Source organism: Schistocerca serialis, chromosome 8, assembly GCF_023864345.2.
Source record: "Schistocerca serialis cubense isolate TAMUIC-IGC-003099 chromosome 8, iqSchSeri2.2, whole genome shotgun sequence".
Classification (NCBI taxonomy): Eukaryota; Metazoa; Arthropoda; class Insecta; order Orthoptera; family Acrididae; genus Schistocerca; species Schistocerca serialis.
In genome coordinates this window covers 31160480-31177169 of record NC_064645.1, presented here as the reverse complement: position 1 = coordinate 31177169, position 16690 = coordinate 31160480, and the positions used below count along the sequence as shown (strand labels likewise).

Here is a 16690-nt window from a genome sequence, read left to right as displayed (position 1 = left end):
TGTTCGACATTCTGAGAAAAATAGGGGTAAGCTATAGAGAGTGACGGGTGATACAAAATATGTACAAGAACCAAGAGGGAATAACAAGAGTGGACGAGGAAGAACAAAGTGCTCGGATTAAAAATGGTGTAAGACAAGGATGTAGTCTTTCGCACCTACTGTTCACAATCTGTGCGTCGAAGAAGCAATGAGGGAAATAAAAGAAAGGTTCAGGAGTGGAATGAAAATTCCAGGAGAAAGGATATCAATGATACGATTCGCTGATGACATTGCTGTCCTGAGTGAAAGTGAATTATATGATCTGCTGAACGGAATGAACAATCTAATGAGTACAGGATATGGATTGAGATTAAATCGGAGAAAGGCAAAAGTAACGAGATGTAGCACAAATGAGTAGAGCGAGAAACTTAACATCAGAATTGCTGGTGAGGAAGTAGATGAAGTTAAGAAAATCTGCTGCCTAGGCAGCAAAATAACGAATTACGGGCGGACCAAGGAAGACATCAAAAGCAGACTAGCACTAGCAAAGGGGACATTTCTGGCCAAGAGAGGTCTACTAGTAGCAAACATAGGCCTTAATTTGTGAAGAAATTTCTGAGAATGTACGTTGTGTACAGCATTGTATGGTAGTGAAACATGGACTGTGGGAAAACCGGAACAGAAGAAATCGAAATATTGTTTTGCTGAAGTTTGGTGGACTGATAAGGAATGAGGAGGTTCTGGGCAGAGTCGGAGAGGAAAGGAACGCGTGGAAAACACTGATAAGGAGAAGGGAAGGATGATAGGACTTGTGTTAACACATCAGGGAATGACTTCCACGGTACTAGAGGGAGCTGTATAGAGGGCAAGAACTGTAGAGGAAGGCAAAGAATGGAATACATCCAGCGAATGATGGATGACGTAAGTTGCAAATGCTAGTGTTAGATGGACAGGTTCGCACCGGAGAGGAATTGGAATGCGCAGCGGGCCGCATCAAGGCAGTGAGAAGACTGACGACTCAAAAAAAGGTAAGAATGTTGGCCTACTGAGTTCTCAGCTAGTCAGCAACCGGCGAGGCTAGTGCCCATTCCGTGCCTGTTGCATACGGCGTGGGCGAGATGCAAGTGGTCCGGCTAACGCTTACGCTGAGGCTGACGCAGGACTGAGCAGCCCTGCCAGTGGACGCCAGCCAGCCGCAGAGGGGGCCGTCCACGGAACTTGCAGCTCTGCCCGAGAGGCGGCAGCAGCGTCGTTTTCTGAGCTCTGCAGTCCCTCTTCGACGTGTGAGGGTCACTTGTGTACACCGCACAGGTGAGGGGCAGCCATGAGGTCGCACACGCACTTCCTCTGCTCACCGCCCCCATTCGACGCCTCACGCAGTCGCGACGGTGCAGTGGAGCGAGGCGGCGGTGTGTGCTGTGCTGTGCTGCTGCTCCCTCTTGCTCAGTACATCCTCCGTGCACTCGTTCGTCTTCTGTGAGACGATCGAAACTGTGGTGTCACCGCCAGACACCACACTTGCTAGGTGGTAGCCTTTAAATCGGCCGCGGTCCGTTAGTATACGTCGGACCCGCGTGTCGCCACTATCAGTGATTGCAGACCGAGCGCCGGCACACGGCAGGTCTAGAGAAACTCCATAGCACTCGCCCCAGTTGTACAGCCGACTTTACTAGCGATGGTTCACTGTATACTTACGCTCTCATTTGCCGAGACGACAGTTTAGCATAGCCTTCAGCTATGTCATTTGCTACGACCTAGCAAGGCGCCATATTCAGTTACTATAAGAACTATCTTCAAGAATTTATTCTGAACAGATAATATTGTGAATCATGTACCGTCAAGAGCGACGTTCATCATTAATGGATTAAAGTTAAGTATCGAACTAATTACGTCCGCTTTCTGAATTCACATTCCGTGGCATGTGACAGACCTCACGTCAGTATAGTTCTTCCCTCCTCACGCCAGCCTGCATGAGTTAAAACGTGTGCATTTCGGCCTCCACTAGTAACACGGTGTTGGCTCTTCTGCTAACACAACAGAAACACAGCTTGAACAGTCCTGGACATACCAGTTAGCATAACAGTTTGGCAAAACAATGGTTGCGGTGGGGAAACCAGACAATGCACGTCAAATACCAATTTTGAGTCTATACAGCGGCTCTTAAGAGAGCTGAAGGGGATTTTATGATGCATAATGGAAAGTGTTCTGTCAGCTGACGTGGCCAGACAGGCTGAACCAGTCCTCGTCCAAACGAAAAACTGAGTATCCAAACGTCCTGATTCCACGGGCAGAAATAAGCGGGCGAAAGTTCATCTGGATCTTTTAACTCGAGAACAACAGTAAATTTATAAGGATAGAGATACAGGTCATTGTTCACAATGTTTCAAAAAGACGATCTCTCAGTTACCACTTGCACAGATAAACGGCGTCAAGTTTTCATCGGATTTTGTTCTAGGCTTTGCCTCATTCGAGCAATACATTTTGATGTTCGAACTCTTTTTCGGATGGTTACGGATTTTTATTCGCCACAAAGTCCCTTTCGGCTAGGTGTGCTACTACCATTTGAACTGCAGACTTTCTTGGAGGTTTTGCCGAAACATTTCCAGGCTTAAATTCTGGTTTCGTAGGGCGCTCAACTGCCTGGTCATCAACGCCCGTACAAAGTTCCAATTTTTCACACAGTCCAATTTCTTTACTCGGTCCAATTTAGCCAGTGTCACGAATGATGATGATGATGACGAAATGTTGAGGACAACACAAACACCCAGTACCCGAACAGAGAAAATACCCAATCCGGGCGGGAATCGAACCCGGGACCCCGTGATCTAGAGGCTGCAACGCTAACCGACAGACCACAAGATGCGAACGACGTTAAATACTGATCTTCCTTCGGTCCTTCTTCCGCAGAGGTTTTTCCACGAATTGCGCTTCCCGTAACACTGCACTGAACCTGCGCTGTTTCATTCCGTGGCGCACTCAGCTGGCCGCCGCACGAGGCCGAGGCGCGCCTCGCGCACCCGAGTACGCCTGAGACGCGCACGCTCAGACAAGTGACAATGAACCGACCGCTGCATCCGAGTCACGGCTTCCGACATTATCTGGCATGAGGAGTTCCCCCGTCGATTAATGAGGGTCAATTCCTACGAATATTTTCGGGGCCGATTTCATTTTGGTCCGCCTGCACGTCGGCGAAACGGCAGCAAAGCCGTCCGCAGTGGCGTTTCGCTTATAACTGATGGCGTTCATTACGAGGGGCCTGTTATGACGCGCCGCCGGCCGTGCTTGTTACGGAGATATTCTTCGGCCCGAGCAGAACCTGTTCCCGGCTCGCAGGCATTCTACTTCTGCTGCGGTCGCCCTGCCGCTGTATCATTTGTCGCTCGCGCTGTCTGTCTGCGAGATCCGCGGCGGCCAGTTTGAGGACGCCTTACTCAACTTCTCAAACGCCTGCTGCAGCGTCGTCTGGTAAACGCGCGTACGAAACGTCCGGCCGTGAGCGTACCTGGACTCGAGGATTCCTTACAAAAGACAAGGGCGAGCATTGCTCTTAAGGGAGAGACACCGTCAGCAGCGAAAGCACTGGCAGACGCAGGACAAGCCGGCCGCCGCCACTGCTGACCGTCTGTACACGCGAGACACATCCACACAGAACGTTCCGAGCTCACGGGAACCGTCTGCCGACGGGCGGTACAGGTACACACGGAGATCACCGAAACGCCGAGGTGCCGCCGACATTGCCGTCTGCAGAAATTTTTCCATGATGGGTCAAGCGTCTAAAATGCCGTTCTTTTATATACACTATGTGATCAAAGTAACCGGATACCTGGCTGAATGTGACTTACAAGTTCGTGCCGTCCTCGATCGCTAATGCTTGAATTCAGTATGGTGCTGGCCCATCCGAAGTCTCGATGACAGCTTCCACTCTCTCAGGCATACGTTCAGTCAGGTGCTGGAAGGTTTCTTGGGGAATGGCAGCCCATTCTTCACGAAGTGCTGCCCTGAGGAGAGGTATCTATGTCGGTCGGTGAGGCCTGGCACGAAGTCGGCGTTCCAAAACATCCCAGAGGTGTTTCATAGGATTCAGGTCAGGACTCTGTGCAGGCCAGTCCATTACGGGGATGCTATTGTCGTCAAGCACTCCGCCACAGGCCGTGCATTATGAACAGGTACTACTCTATTGTGTTCAAAGATGCAATCGCCATACCCGAATTGCTCTTCGACGGTGGGAAGAATTAGGTGCTTAAAACGTCATTGCAGGTCTGTGCTGTGATAGTGCCACGCGAAACAATAACGGCTGCAAGCCCCCTCTATGAAAAACACGACCACACCCTAACACCACCGCCTCCGAATTTTACTGGTGGCAGTACCACACGATGGCAGATGACGTTCACCAGGCATTCGCCATGCCCGCACCCTAACGTCATTCGTCACTTCACACAACGTTTTTCCACTGTTCGATCGTCTAATCTTTACACTCCTTACATCAAGCAAGGTGACGTTTGGCATTTACCGACGTGATATGTGCCTTATGAGCAGCCGCTCGGCCATGAAATCCAAGTTTTCTCACCTCCCGCCTAACTGTAATACTACTTGCAGTGGATCCTGATGCACTTTGGAATTCCTGTGTGATGATCTGGATAGATGTCTGCCTATTACACATTACAGCCTTCTTCAACTGTCGGTGGTCTCTGTCAGTCAACAGACGAGCTCAAAATGGTTCAAATGGCTCGGAGCACTGTGGGACTTAACATCTGAGGTCATCAGTCCCCTAGAACGTAGAAGTACTTAAACCTAACTAACCTAAGGAGATCACTCACATCCATGCCCGAGGCAGGATTCGAATCTGCGACCGTCGCAGCAGCGCGGTTCCAGACTGAAGTGCCTAGAACCGCTCGGCCACAGCGGCCGGTACTCCTTCTCAGATAGGAAAGCTAACTATCCACGGTGAACGCAGACACTTGTATCTTGTATTACTTGGTTGACTTGCACACTGTAACCCCATTTAAAATCAACCGAGTTAAAACGTGTGGGCTATACTTACTGTTCGTAAATCGTTTGAGTGCTGCACTCCTTACTTCTGAACTAGCAGAATAGTAATAATAGCTATAGTGGCTCTTATGTGCTGTGTCGTGCCGACAATTAATTCATTTATCTGTTTCGAAGCGTGTAATGAAGCAATTTATGGACTACTGCAAGCACTGTCTACAAGTGTAAGTAGGCTGTTAAGGTTTTTATGTTGGTAACGCTACGTAGCGCTCTGTATGAAAATCACTGACTGTGCTGCGTGCAGTCTGTGGCTGGTTGGCATTGTTGGAATATTCGCTATGGTAGTGTTGGGCAGTTGGATGTGAACAGCGCGTAGAGTTGTGCAGTTGGAGGTGAGCCGCCAGCTGTGGTGCATGTGGAGAGAGAGATGCCAGAGTTTCGAGAGGTTGTTATTAGCGGGCGATCTGGACGTGTGTCCGCCAGAAAAGGAAATTTGTAAAGATGTTTGTCATGAATTTATATATATATATATATATATATATATATATATATATATATATATATATATATATATATGATGACTTTTGAACATTATTAAGGTAAATACATTGTCTCTTCTCTATCAAAATCTATCATTTGCTAACTATTCCTATCAGTAGCTAGTGCCTTCAGTAGTTGGAATCTTTTATTTTGTTGGCAGTATTGGCGCTCGCTGTATTGCAGTAGTTCGAGTAACGAAGATTTTTGTGAGGTAAGTGATTCATGAAAGGTATAGGTTATTGTTAGTCAGGGCCATTCTTTTGTAGGGATTATTGAAAGTCAGACTGCGTTGCGCTAAAAATATTGTGTGTCAGTTTAGTAATGATCAGAATAAGTGAAAAGAAAACTGAGTACGTTGAGTGTTGCTCAGCTGTTTGAAAATCAAATAACGTAGAAGTTTACCAGCACAGTCATTCATAATTTTTCAAAGGGGATGTTCCGCAACTTGGAGAAGACATTTTCTTGAGATATTTAGCATTTGTTACTCATATGTGTCATTTTTATCATCAGCGATGTGCGGCACAAAGCACAGCTTAGCGGTGTAGTGGGTGGACTGTGTGAGGATCCTGCAACCTCCAACCGCATTAGTGCACGTAATTGAGATAAAGTATTTACTGATAACTTATATAATCTTTATTAGAGTCCTACAGAATTGTGATAATACTAATGATCTTTTGAAAATAATTGAGTTTCGCGACTGGAATAGAATCGAATCGTTTAGTTTTTATCCCTCACAAAATTTCATTTTACCCCTCAGGGGGTAATTATCCCCAAGTTGTGAACCACTGCTCTACGAGCAGTAGAGAACATTGTAGAGAATGTAGAACGTGGAAGGCTTTTAATGAGACTGTATTTGATTTTGATCAATTATCTGACTATATTAATCATCGATTAGTCGTCTTAGGGAGAACAGATGTAAAATGTAGGCACTGTACGTAATGCGTTGAAATGGAATTAAGAAATGATGGGTATGTGTTACTCTGGCAGCAAAATCTCACTTCCCCTACAAGATGAACCCTAAAACTCTACTTCTGCAGGAATGCAACGAAGCGAGACATTTTAAAATGTAATTAGGAATAATGCATGCTTATCAGATTGACCCGTGGCTAAATAACAGAAACACATTCGTTAGAAAACTCCACCCGAACAGGCCATGAAGGCCCAACTGCACGAACCGGCCGCCGTCTCATCCTCAGCTGACAGGCGTCACTGGATGCGGGTGTGCACCACCATATTTATACATTACTGACACACCTCCTCACCACCACCCATCACTTATCACAGCAGCACTGCTGTCAATGCAAAGCGTCTACAGGCGCCCTCAGCCGGTCCACACTTTCACAATTGCACAACACTGTGCAATCTGTGTCGGCGGTTTTTTAGGAACAGCACATCTCTCCTGTACCTTTTTTTTTCTCACAGGGGTGTCACTACAAATTAAAGTCAGTGGTGTGGCGGCCGGTAGGCCCCTTGTTTGCGATCCATTGAACTAGTGCCAACAGCTAGTCGCTGTCCGTTGAAACGTGTTTCGTGAATCCGGTTTAACACCGGTGACTTTCTGGTCCAATGGATAGCTCGTAATGGTGCGCCTCGCGTGTCTACGCGTATGTCAGCTGGCAGCCACGGCGCGATTGGATGAGGGGAAGTAAAGGATGAGCCCAGCCAGGTGTGTCGAGAACAGAGTTGTAGAATGACGAGTACGCTGTACACAGGAAGCATCGCCGCAGTCACTCAGGTCATACAAGTAGTGAAGCTTTTACTGTCTCTTTGTTAGTATTTAATTTCTGTTCGTGACAGTGCGAAATAAGCATCAGCGTCTCACATTTATCCTACAAGTGTTATCCCGTGACAGAGACTAAATACGCGAAAGCGAAATATTATTTTGATTTTTCAGAACCTAGTCAAAGAAAGAGCCTTCTCTGTGGATAGGTAGGAAAATGAACTGACAAGTCTCGAATGAAAAATGCTTCGATAATGAAAAAGTCTGGTCTCTTGAAGGAAGAAAGTTCTTTTGGATGTTATATGGCACTTAGGAACCAAACAAGATACAAAGGATATACCAAAAATAAAATTAAAAAAACAACCAGACGTTTGGTGAAAAGATTTTCTACAAATAAAAAATAAAACACATCAGAAAAACATTTAAGGTGCCTCTGCACGGAGCTCTAAACAATGTAGAGCAGCTGAGACGCTCATGCGGTTGCGACTTAAGCAGACCGCTGAGTGAAATTATACCACCCAAGTACCCCCTAGTACTATTTTAAAATTGTAAGATTCTAAGTTAAAAATTCGACTTTAAATCGCAGTCAGCACCTCATTCGCTGTACATGATTTCGAACATCATTCAAAGGCACATCAAATGTTTTTCTACCTCTTGTATTTTTTATTTTTACACAAATCATTTCACAAAACAGTTGACAGTGTCTGTTCTACACCGCGCATTCATATATTTGATAGTTTCTTTCCAATTTTTTTTATCGTCAAGATTTGTTCAGAAAGCATGAAATATAACATACCTAAATGTCTATCGGCATTTTATTACTATTAACAGTATGTAGAACAAGATAAAGCAGAGACTTTCAATTTGTGCTGTGATCTAATTTTTTGACCCCTCATTTGCACCGATAAAAATACCTGTTTTTCCGTCAAGTCGTCAGTAATTAAGTTTTTGTTAATTACCCGATTACTTTCTTGCAATTACAGCTTTCCTTGCAAAACTAGAAGTCACTCTGGTCAATTTGACGCCCCAACTGTCGATTTTTTACTCTTCGTTTGGCTATAGAAATTGGGATAAAAATCCTTTGTGTAATTTCAAGGGAGTCTTTATTTTCGCTTCACTCAAACATTTGACAAAAAGTCGCTTTGACCTGTCTTTGATGTGTTTGTTTGTACCAGTATTTATTTTTCTGAGCAAGTAAATGACGATACGTTACGACATTTGCATCTTTCCGACTCGTTCAGTTTTTAGCAGTGTGCAGCAATTACCATACAACATTGTCAAGATAATTTACTACTGGTATGGTTTTTCTGCGTGTTTTTGTTGTTGTATTGTTGTTCACTTCGCTACACTGGGGAACGTTGTGTAGCAACGCACGATTCCTCCACTCTACAGACAGACGCGCGCGCTGGTGTTGCTAGGGCTATGTGGCGGCTACTGAGGTCGCTACAATGCTTACAAGCGGCGCGTGGAGTTGTTCCCTGATGTTTCTATTGCAGAGTTTAAGACGCGGTGAAACGTTTTAGTGAAGCGGAAAGTGTTAGTGAAAGGCCTGGAAGGCTGATGCGTTAACACCGGAATTTACGGAGCGCGTTCTACAATCTGTGGTGAAACATTATGGCGAATCACTTCGTTGATTCTTCAAGCTGCTTGGAACACCTTATTCGACCTGTCACAGAGGCACCAAACGTCTGAGGCTCCGACCATACCGACTTGAAGTAGTTCAAGAACTGCATAGTTTTGGTTCAGAAAAGCGTGTCGGAGATTCACCCTTTAGGATGCGAATAATAAGCTGAACAACACGTTTTACAGTGATAAAGCACGATTCCACTTTAACCGGTTGTGTTAAGAGCCAGAACACTTGCATCTGGGCTGCCAATAATTCTGACATATTGCTTGAGACCCAACTTCACCCACAAAAAATTGGAATGTGGTGTGCCATATCTAGGCAGGGAGTTGTTGGACCAATATTTTTCACAAAACTTACTTCATTCGTTTATGCAGACACCGTACATCAGTTTATTGCCACGCTTAAAGTGAATGAACGTTATTACTGGTTCCTACAGGACGGCGCAATAAAACGATGACTGTCCAGATTTCTTTTTGTGCGGCCATCCTGAAGAGAAGGTGTACTGAAGGTGTACTGCCGGAGACTCTGAAAGGGCAAACCCGCCGCCGTAAGTGGGGTGGGTAACAGTGGAACGTCTGCAGGCGCCTGCGCCGAGCTGGTAGTCTACGTGCTCTGCTCACTACAAAGTGGAGCACGATCTTAGTATCTTTTATAAATGACGGCGATAAGAGCGAATTCTGACTTGCCTGAATCATTATGCAGATTACATCATTTTAGAAGGAGGGTGGTCGGCCATAAACCGACTTTGAGAGCAGACAACACTCACAACAAATGCAGATTTTGCATGAAAGTGTAAAAAATGAAACTTAACTAAAAATTAGAGAAAAACCGACACAAAAAACCTCTAAAAAGTAAAAAAAAAGTATTGCCGCTTTAAGTTTAATGTAATTAGTAACATTTTGATCGAAGCGTCGTCGTGTCGGGTAACCGCTAAGTAAATTAGAAAAAAAAAAAAAAAATTGACAGCAAGTATCCTTTCTGGAACAGCATTCTTTCATTATGGGTGCATATATTCCTCTTCTGTTTGGCGACGGATCTTGCAATCCTGCGCGTTCCACATTCACATTTCAAAATGGCTGGTGAAGTTTTAATTACTTATTACATAAAATATGGAAACCAATCCGTCTTTAATTAGCCTAACGTTGGCAAAGAATAGGATTACCTTTTTATTTTACATCATATTTTTAGATAATTAAGTGCGAACTCGGCTTCATTTTTACGAGGCTTATGTCCTGCAGTGTTCTGAAGACAGCGTACTGACTCGAGCTTCTGGAACGCGCTTCTGGTGGGCGGGGCGTGGGGCCTGGGGCATGCGGCGTGCGTGGCCGGGCAGAGGCAAATGCGGCGGCCCGCCACTCGTGCCGCTCTTCCTTGACGGTCGTGTCTCTATTGCAAATTTTTCGGTGTAAATTAAGACACACTCAACGATTTCATATTGTTGTTTTGATATTCACATACGTTTCCTAAATAGCTTACTAGAATATAAATTTCATGCTTTATCAGTTTTAGATGTATTCTATTTTTATCTAATTTTCTTAGCAATCCCCCGACAGGATCAAAATATTACTGCTCATACTAAACTTACAGGTGCAAGAAGTTTTAAGTTTAATATCGTGCTTTTTAAACTTCATATTTTACTAGTAGACACAGTACTATCGACAATCTACCCGCACCCTCATATAAATGGTTTCCAGGACGAAACGCGGAATTCCGATGCGAGGTCTTGTCTCGCTGAAATATGCGTATTCTGACAGTAGATGTATTTTGATAAATTTTGTTACAGCTGCAAGATTTTAGGATTGTAATAGCGTGCGTGCAGTTTTGAGTTTCAACCTGAAATTATTATTCCGACTTTATCCTTTCTTTCACATTTTGTTTACTTACGCGACTTAGGATTTTTTTTAAATATTCACACATATACAGGGTGGCACAGAAAAACGGAAACATTTCCACACTCCAATAAAACTAGAAGTGACGAAGGAAAGTTAATTGCGTTCATAGTAATGGAAACTTTACAACTTTGCCATTTACGAAACATTGATGGCATTTATCGTTTTTTGAAAATTACATCCTACAGAAGACGTCCTCCTGTACGAATACATTCGTGAAATCTGCTGTTGAGATTCCTCGTTGCCCGCTGCAACATCTCAGCTGGGACACTGTGAATTACATCCCGAATTCTCTTTTTTAACTCATCCAGGGCTTCTGGTCGAGTCTTGTAGACTTTGCTCTTGAGGTAGCCCACAAGAAAAACTCACAAACGGACAAATTTGGCGATGTAGGAGGTCAGGGAAAGGTACCGAATAGTGAGGTCACACGGTTGCCAAACAATTCTCGCACATATGCCATTGATTGCCGTGCAGTGTGTGTGATGTCGCTCCGTCCTGTTGAAACCAGGCTTCTTGCATGTTTGGAAAGTTGTTCAATGCATGTGTGCCGAAAGTTCGTAACATTTCTACTTAACGATCGGCATTGACAGTTATTGTATTTCCCTGTTCATTTGCGAAAAAGTAAGATCCGGTAATCCCATGTGATGAAACATCACACCATACTGTCACTTTACCGCCCGCATCTCGTGGTCGTGCGGTAGCGTTCTCGCTTCCCACGCCCGGGTTCCCGGGTTCGATTCCCGGCGGGGTCAGGGATTTTCTCTGCCTCGTGATGGCTGGGTGTTGTGTGCTGTCCTTAGGTTAGTTAGGTTTAAGTAATTCTAAGTTCTAGGGGACCGATGACCATAGATGTTAAGTCCCATAGTGCTCAGAGCCATTTTTTGTCACTTTACTAGCGTGTAAATGGCGTTCGCCAACGTGGTTAGGATCTGTGTTTGGCCTGTAACTGTAGTTTTGTTTATTCCCATCAGTGAGATGAAAATGTGCATCATCTGACATCCACAACTTGTTTAGAAATTCATCGCGATATTTTTGTTATCATTTGTTGACAGAATCCTAATCGTAACCGGTAATTTTTGTCCTTCAATTGTTGCACCATGTGCAGTCTGTACGGATGACATTTGAAATCAAAATGTAGACTTCTGCGAACACACTGCCCTGGGACATTCCAACCACTACTGCTTCCTTACCAATTGAACGCCGTGGGCTCCGTAAGATAGACTGCCGTACAACACGAACGTTCCGTGGAGGACGCACACTTCTCGGTCGTCCCGCTGGCTTCTTCTTGAGGGCAGATCCAGTCTCTTCAGAGTCATTAATCCAACATTTTATGGCGTGTTTTGACGGAACGGGATGAAGTCGTACTAAATTATAAAAACGTCGAAACTCCCTCTGCGTCGCTACCAAACTATAGATGTAAAAAAAAAGAAAAAAAAAACCGCAGGCTGTTGTCTGTTCCACTGATCCACGATTACTGAAATGGCGGACTGTTTACTCGCCATCTGTCACGAACCCGCAGTGCTGCGACCTGCCCATGGCTGCCAGTACTCGTTTTAAACATTCAGGTTATTCTGTGTCACCCTCTATTCATTGACTATGTTTTAGTACATATATGTAGTTAACTGAGGTGTCGTAAAGAAGAAGCACTGGGGATGATTCTAAATCGAGTCGGAAGAAAGTGGGCTGCCACTGCGGCAATAAACTGCTTAAACTGTTAGGGCAAAATCGATTTAGTTGTGAATGCTAAACGTAAAAAAAGACATACAAAAAGTCTGCGAGAGGATATGTTCATCTTTTCCATTCGAGTCACCATCACTATTTTTCTGCTTAGTAGGTGCTGAAACGGGCGACTAGAGAAGGCAGAAATCATCATTGTCGGTCAACCATAAAAGATAAAGATTCGTTCTCGCCAGCTTTTATTTAGATACATTTTAGCTCTACAACCCGGCGGAAATGGAGAGAGCGCGGTGGCGGAAAACTTTTTTACTTACTTTAGGTGATGAAATTTAAACGGCTGAATAGAAAAAAAAGAAATAAAATGAAAGGTGCACTAAAATCGGACCCTCTGTTTAGGACCTACGACGCCACAGACAGATACACACGTTAAACTTATGTAACACTTGTTGCGTAGGGGGCTAAAAGTTATCAGTCGAGGCGAGGGACTGTGAATACAGGCTCATTAGGTTAAAAACCTACGTGAGGGCGCCTGCGAGAGACTTACTTGCCGCACGGAGCGCACTGAGACGAAAGAGAGAGAGAGAGAGGGAGGGAGAGAGAGAGAGAGAGAGAGGGAGAGAGGGGGGGAGAGAGAGAGAGAGAGAGCGGTGGGCCGAGGCCTCGAGTAGGACGCGAGCGGCTGAGCGGCTGCGGCTGGAGCCGGAGGCGGCACTCACCGTGGCGGTGGCGAGGGCGGGCGGCGCGCCGGCCACGACGACGGCGACTACGCTGACGAGGTAGTGGGGCGGCCCCGCCTCGCGGTCCAGCGGCGCGGCCGTGCTCAGCACGCCGAGGCGCGCGTCCACGTCGAAGAGGCGGTCGGCCTGGCGGCGCGCGCCGCCAGCCCACGTCACGTTGGTGACGTAGTACTCGAGGGCGGCGGCGGGCGCGCCCGGCACGGCGGCGCGCACGCGCAGCACGCTGGTGCCCGCCGGCTCGTTCTCGTACACGCTGCCGGCCGCGTCGGCCGCCGGCTCGAAGCGCGGCGCGCCCGCGCCCGCGCCCGGCCCGGCGGGCGGCGCGGCCAGCACGGTGAGGTAGGCGTCGCTGGACTTGCGCTCCGCCTGCACCGCCTCGTCGCTCGCCTTGACGGCCAGGTGGTAGCGCGGCTCGGGCAGGGCGGCGCCGCGGCGCACCGTCAGCGCGCCCGAGTTGCGGTCGAGCCGGAAGTGGTCGCCGCCGGCGGCCGGCTCGGCGCTCACCAGGTCGTACGTGACGAGCCCGTTGGTGCCCGAGTCGAGGTCTCGCGCGCGCACCACCGCCACGAGCACGTCGTCGCCGGGCGGCAGGCGCGCCGCCGCCGGCAGCACGGCCGCGTTCATCGACACGAACTGGGGCGCGTTGTCGTTGACGTCCTCCACGATGACGGTGACGAGCTTCTCGGCCGAGAGGCGCGCCGACTCGGGCCGCGCGCGGTCCGTGGCGACCACGGTCAGCCGGAAGGTGTCGACGGCCTCGCGGTCGACGGGCAGCAGCGTGTGGATGACGCCGGTGGCCGGGTCGATGCCGAAGTGAGCCGGCCCCGGCGGCTCCTGCGCGCCGATGCGGTACTCCACCTCGCCGTTGGCGCCCGAGTCGGGGTCCTCGGCGGCCACCGTCACGATGGGCGTGCGCTGCGGGATGCCCTCGCGGATCTGGCGCACGATGGCCGTGTTGGGGAAGGCGGGCGGGTTGTCGTTGCTGTCCTCGACGTCGACGCGGAAGAGCAGCGTGGTGGCGAGCCGCGGGTTGCCGCCGTCGGCCGCGGTCACGTTGAGCGCGTACGCCGCCAGCTCCTCGTAGTCGAGCGGCCGGTGCAGGTAGAGCGCGCCCGTCGCCGCGTCCACGCCGAACGCGTCGCGCCGGTTGCCGCCCGCCAGCGAGAAGCTCACCTCGGCGTTGACGCCCGCGTCGGCGTCGGCGGCGGCGAAGCGCGCCAGCTCGGTGCCGACGGGCGTCGTCTCGGCGACGGAGACGCGCGGCAGCAGCGGCGCCGTGAAGCGCGGCGCGTTGTCGTTCTCGTCGAGCACGTCGACGGCCAGCTCGGCGGTGGCGCTGAGGCGGCGCGCCGCGTCGGGGGCGGCGTCGCGCGCCTCCACGAGCAGCCGGTAGGCGGGCGCGCGCTCGCGGTCCAGCGGCGCCGCCACCGTCACCACGCCGGTGGCCGCGTCCACCGCGAACCGGCCCTCCTCGTTGCCGCCGGCTAGCGAGTACCACACCTGCCCGTTGGCGCCCTCGTCCGCGTCCGCCGTGAACACGCGGAACACCTGCAACGACACCAGCGCCTCCGCTCACTGCGGGCTCCGCTCCTCCGTCCACGGGGCCAGCCGGCTACACGGACTTCCTCTTACGGAGTTTACTGGGTTGCAAAAAATCTATTTGTTTACTTTTTAAGTTACCTAGGGGACTCTAACTTCCTCTGTCCAATTACATTGCATTTTAACCTGCCCGCGCCAGAATCCCAAAGACCCGTTGTGTAAGTAATACTGGCAGTGGATTGACCACCTGGATTAATATTGCGATTATAAAAATGATTGTGCCTGGAATCAGGTGGGGTCGATTGGGCTCGTCGAGTCAACTCAGAGTGTTAGGACTGGAAGAGTTAGTTCCAGAATGTAAATTTTAGCCGCACTCCTGGTGAACAGACGGTGACCAGTTTGCCGCTTGCTACAAGATAAACGCAAGACGGATTTGATTTTGTTTTGCCTCGAATAGAATGGAAATTTTACAGGCAATATGTAAAAAATACAGGGGGCAGAAAGATATCTCCAACTCAAACAGAAACCAGTTTACAGTGACAAGTTTCAACAGACATGAAAGGGAACGTTAGTTCAGAAGGTAGTGAGACAGGGTTGTTGCCTCACACCAATGTTATTCAGTCTGCACATTGAGCAAACAGTGAAGGATAACAAGGAGAAATTTGGAAAGGATATTAAATTTCTGAGAGAAGTGTAAAAATATGAGGTTTTTGAAAGACATTACGGTTTTGTTAGGACGGCAAAGGACTTGGAAGAGCGGGTGAATTGAGTGGATAGTGTCTTGAAAAGCGGATGTAAAGCAAGGGTAATGGAATGTTGTCGAATTAAATCTGGTAATGGTGAGGGAACACACTGAATATGGCAGATGAGTTTTGATATTTAGGACGAGGAGCAGATTACTGTTTAACGTCCCGTCGACAACGATGTCATTAGAGACGGAGCACAAGCTCGGATTAGGGAAGTAAGGGGAAGGAAACCCGACGCGCCCTTTCAAAGGAACCATCCTGGCATCTGCCTCAAGCGAGTTACGGAAATCGAGGAAAACGTAAATCAGGATGGCCGGAGACGGGTTTGAACCGTCGTTCTCGCGAATGCTAAAGACTGCGCTACCCATCTCGGTTTGGTTTAACAAGTTACTGTCCAAGGTATTGTCTCGAGTGCAGCTTTCTATGGAAATGAAATGTAAACACTTTAGACAAAGAGAGTATAGGTGATTTTCAAAACTGGTGTTACAGAACGACACTTAAGATGAGCTGGGTGAACTGAACAACCACTGTGGTAGTGAATCGAAATTTATGACAGAACTTGACTAAAAGTCGCAGAGACGAACATGCTGGCATTGGACAGACTGAGGACGAGAATTGCATCGAACCAGTCTTCGGACTAAAGACCAGCATTTAGACGTACTCATTATGTTAATATGTTAAACTCTTTGTTTTGCTATGAATAACTTACGGTTGAAAAAATGGCTCAAATGGCTCTGAGCACTATGCGACTTAACTACTGAGGTCATCAGTCGCCTAGAATGCTAAAGACTGCGCTACCCATTAAACCTAACTAACCTAAGGACATCACACACATCCATGCCCGAGGCAGGATTCGAACCTGCGACCGTAGCGGGCGCTCGGCTCCAGACTGTAGCGCCTAGAACCGCACGGCCACTCCGGTCGGCCTTACGGTTGAATTATAACGATAATCAGTCGTAATATACAGGGTTGTTCTAAATGATGGACCAATTTTCAAAAATTCGTGTGTATTCAGGTACAAATCCAGAATGAACAAGTTTTATACCAATGACAAGAGGAAGTTTCAAAGAGTTTGGCGGGCGGGCGGTGAAGGTTTCAGAAGCGGCCGGTAGAGTCCACGCAGCAATGGGGCCGTCATTCCGTTTCATTGTCAGTTGTGGGTGAGATGGCGACTGTGGAGCACAAGATTTCCTGCGTTTTTGAGTTCGCGAAAAGTGAGTCGGAAATAGCAGTACAGCGGGCATTTCGAA

General features: G+C 48.0%; 1 protein-coding gene across 1 annotated transcript in view; it reads right to left on the bottom strand.

Moving 5' to 3' along the window:
• The window catches only part of LOC126416537 (cadherin-related tumor suppressor-like), a 120911-nt gene that overhangs the window by 12313 nt on the left and 91908 nt on the right, over positions 1-16690 (bottom strand). Inside the window, exon 8 of the mRNA XM_050084283.1 lies at positions 13168-14703. Within this exon, the coding sequence (XP_049940240.1) occupies positions 13168-14703 (1536 nt within the window). The remainder of the gene's footprint in view (positions 1-13167; positions 14704-16690) is intronic.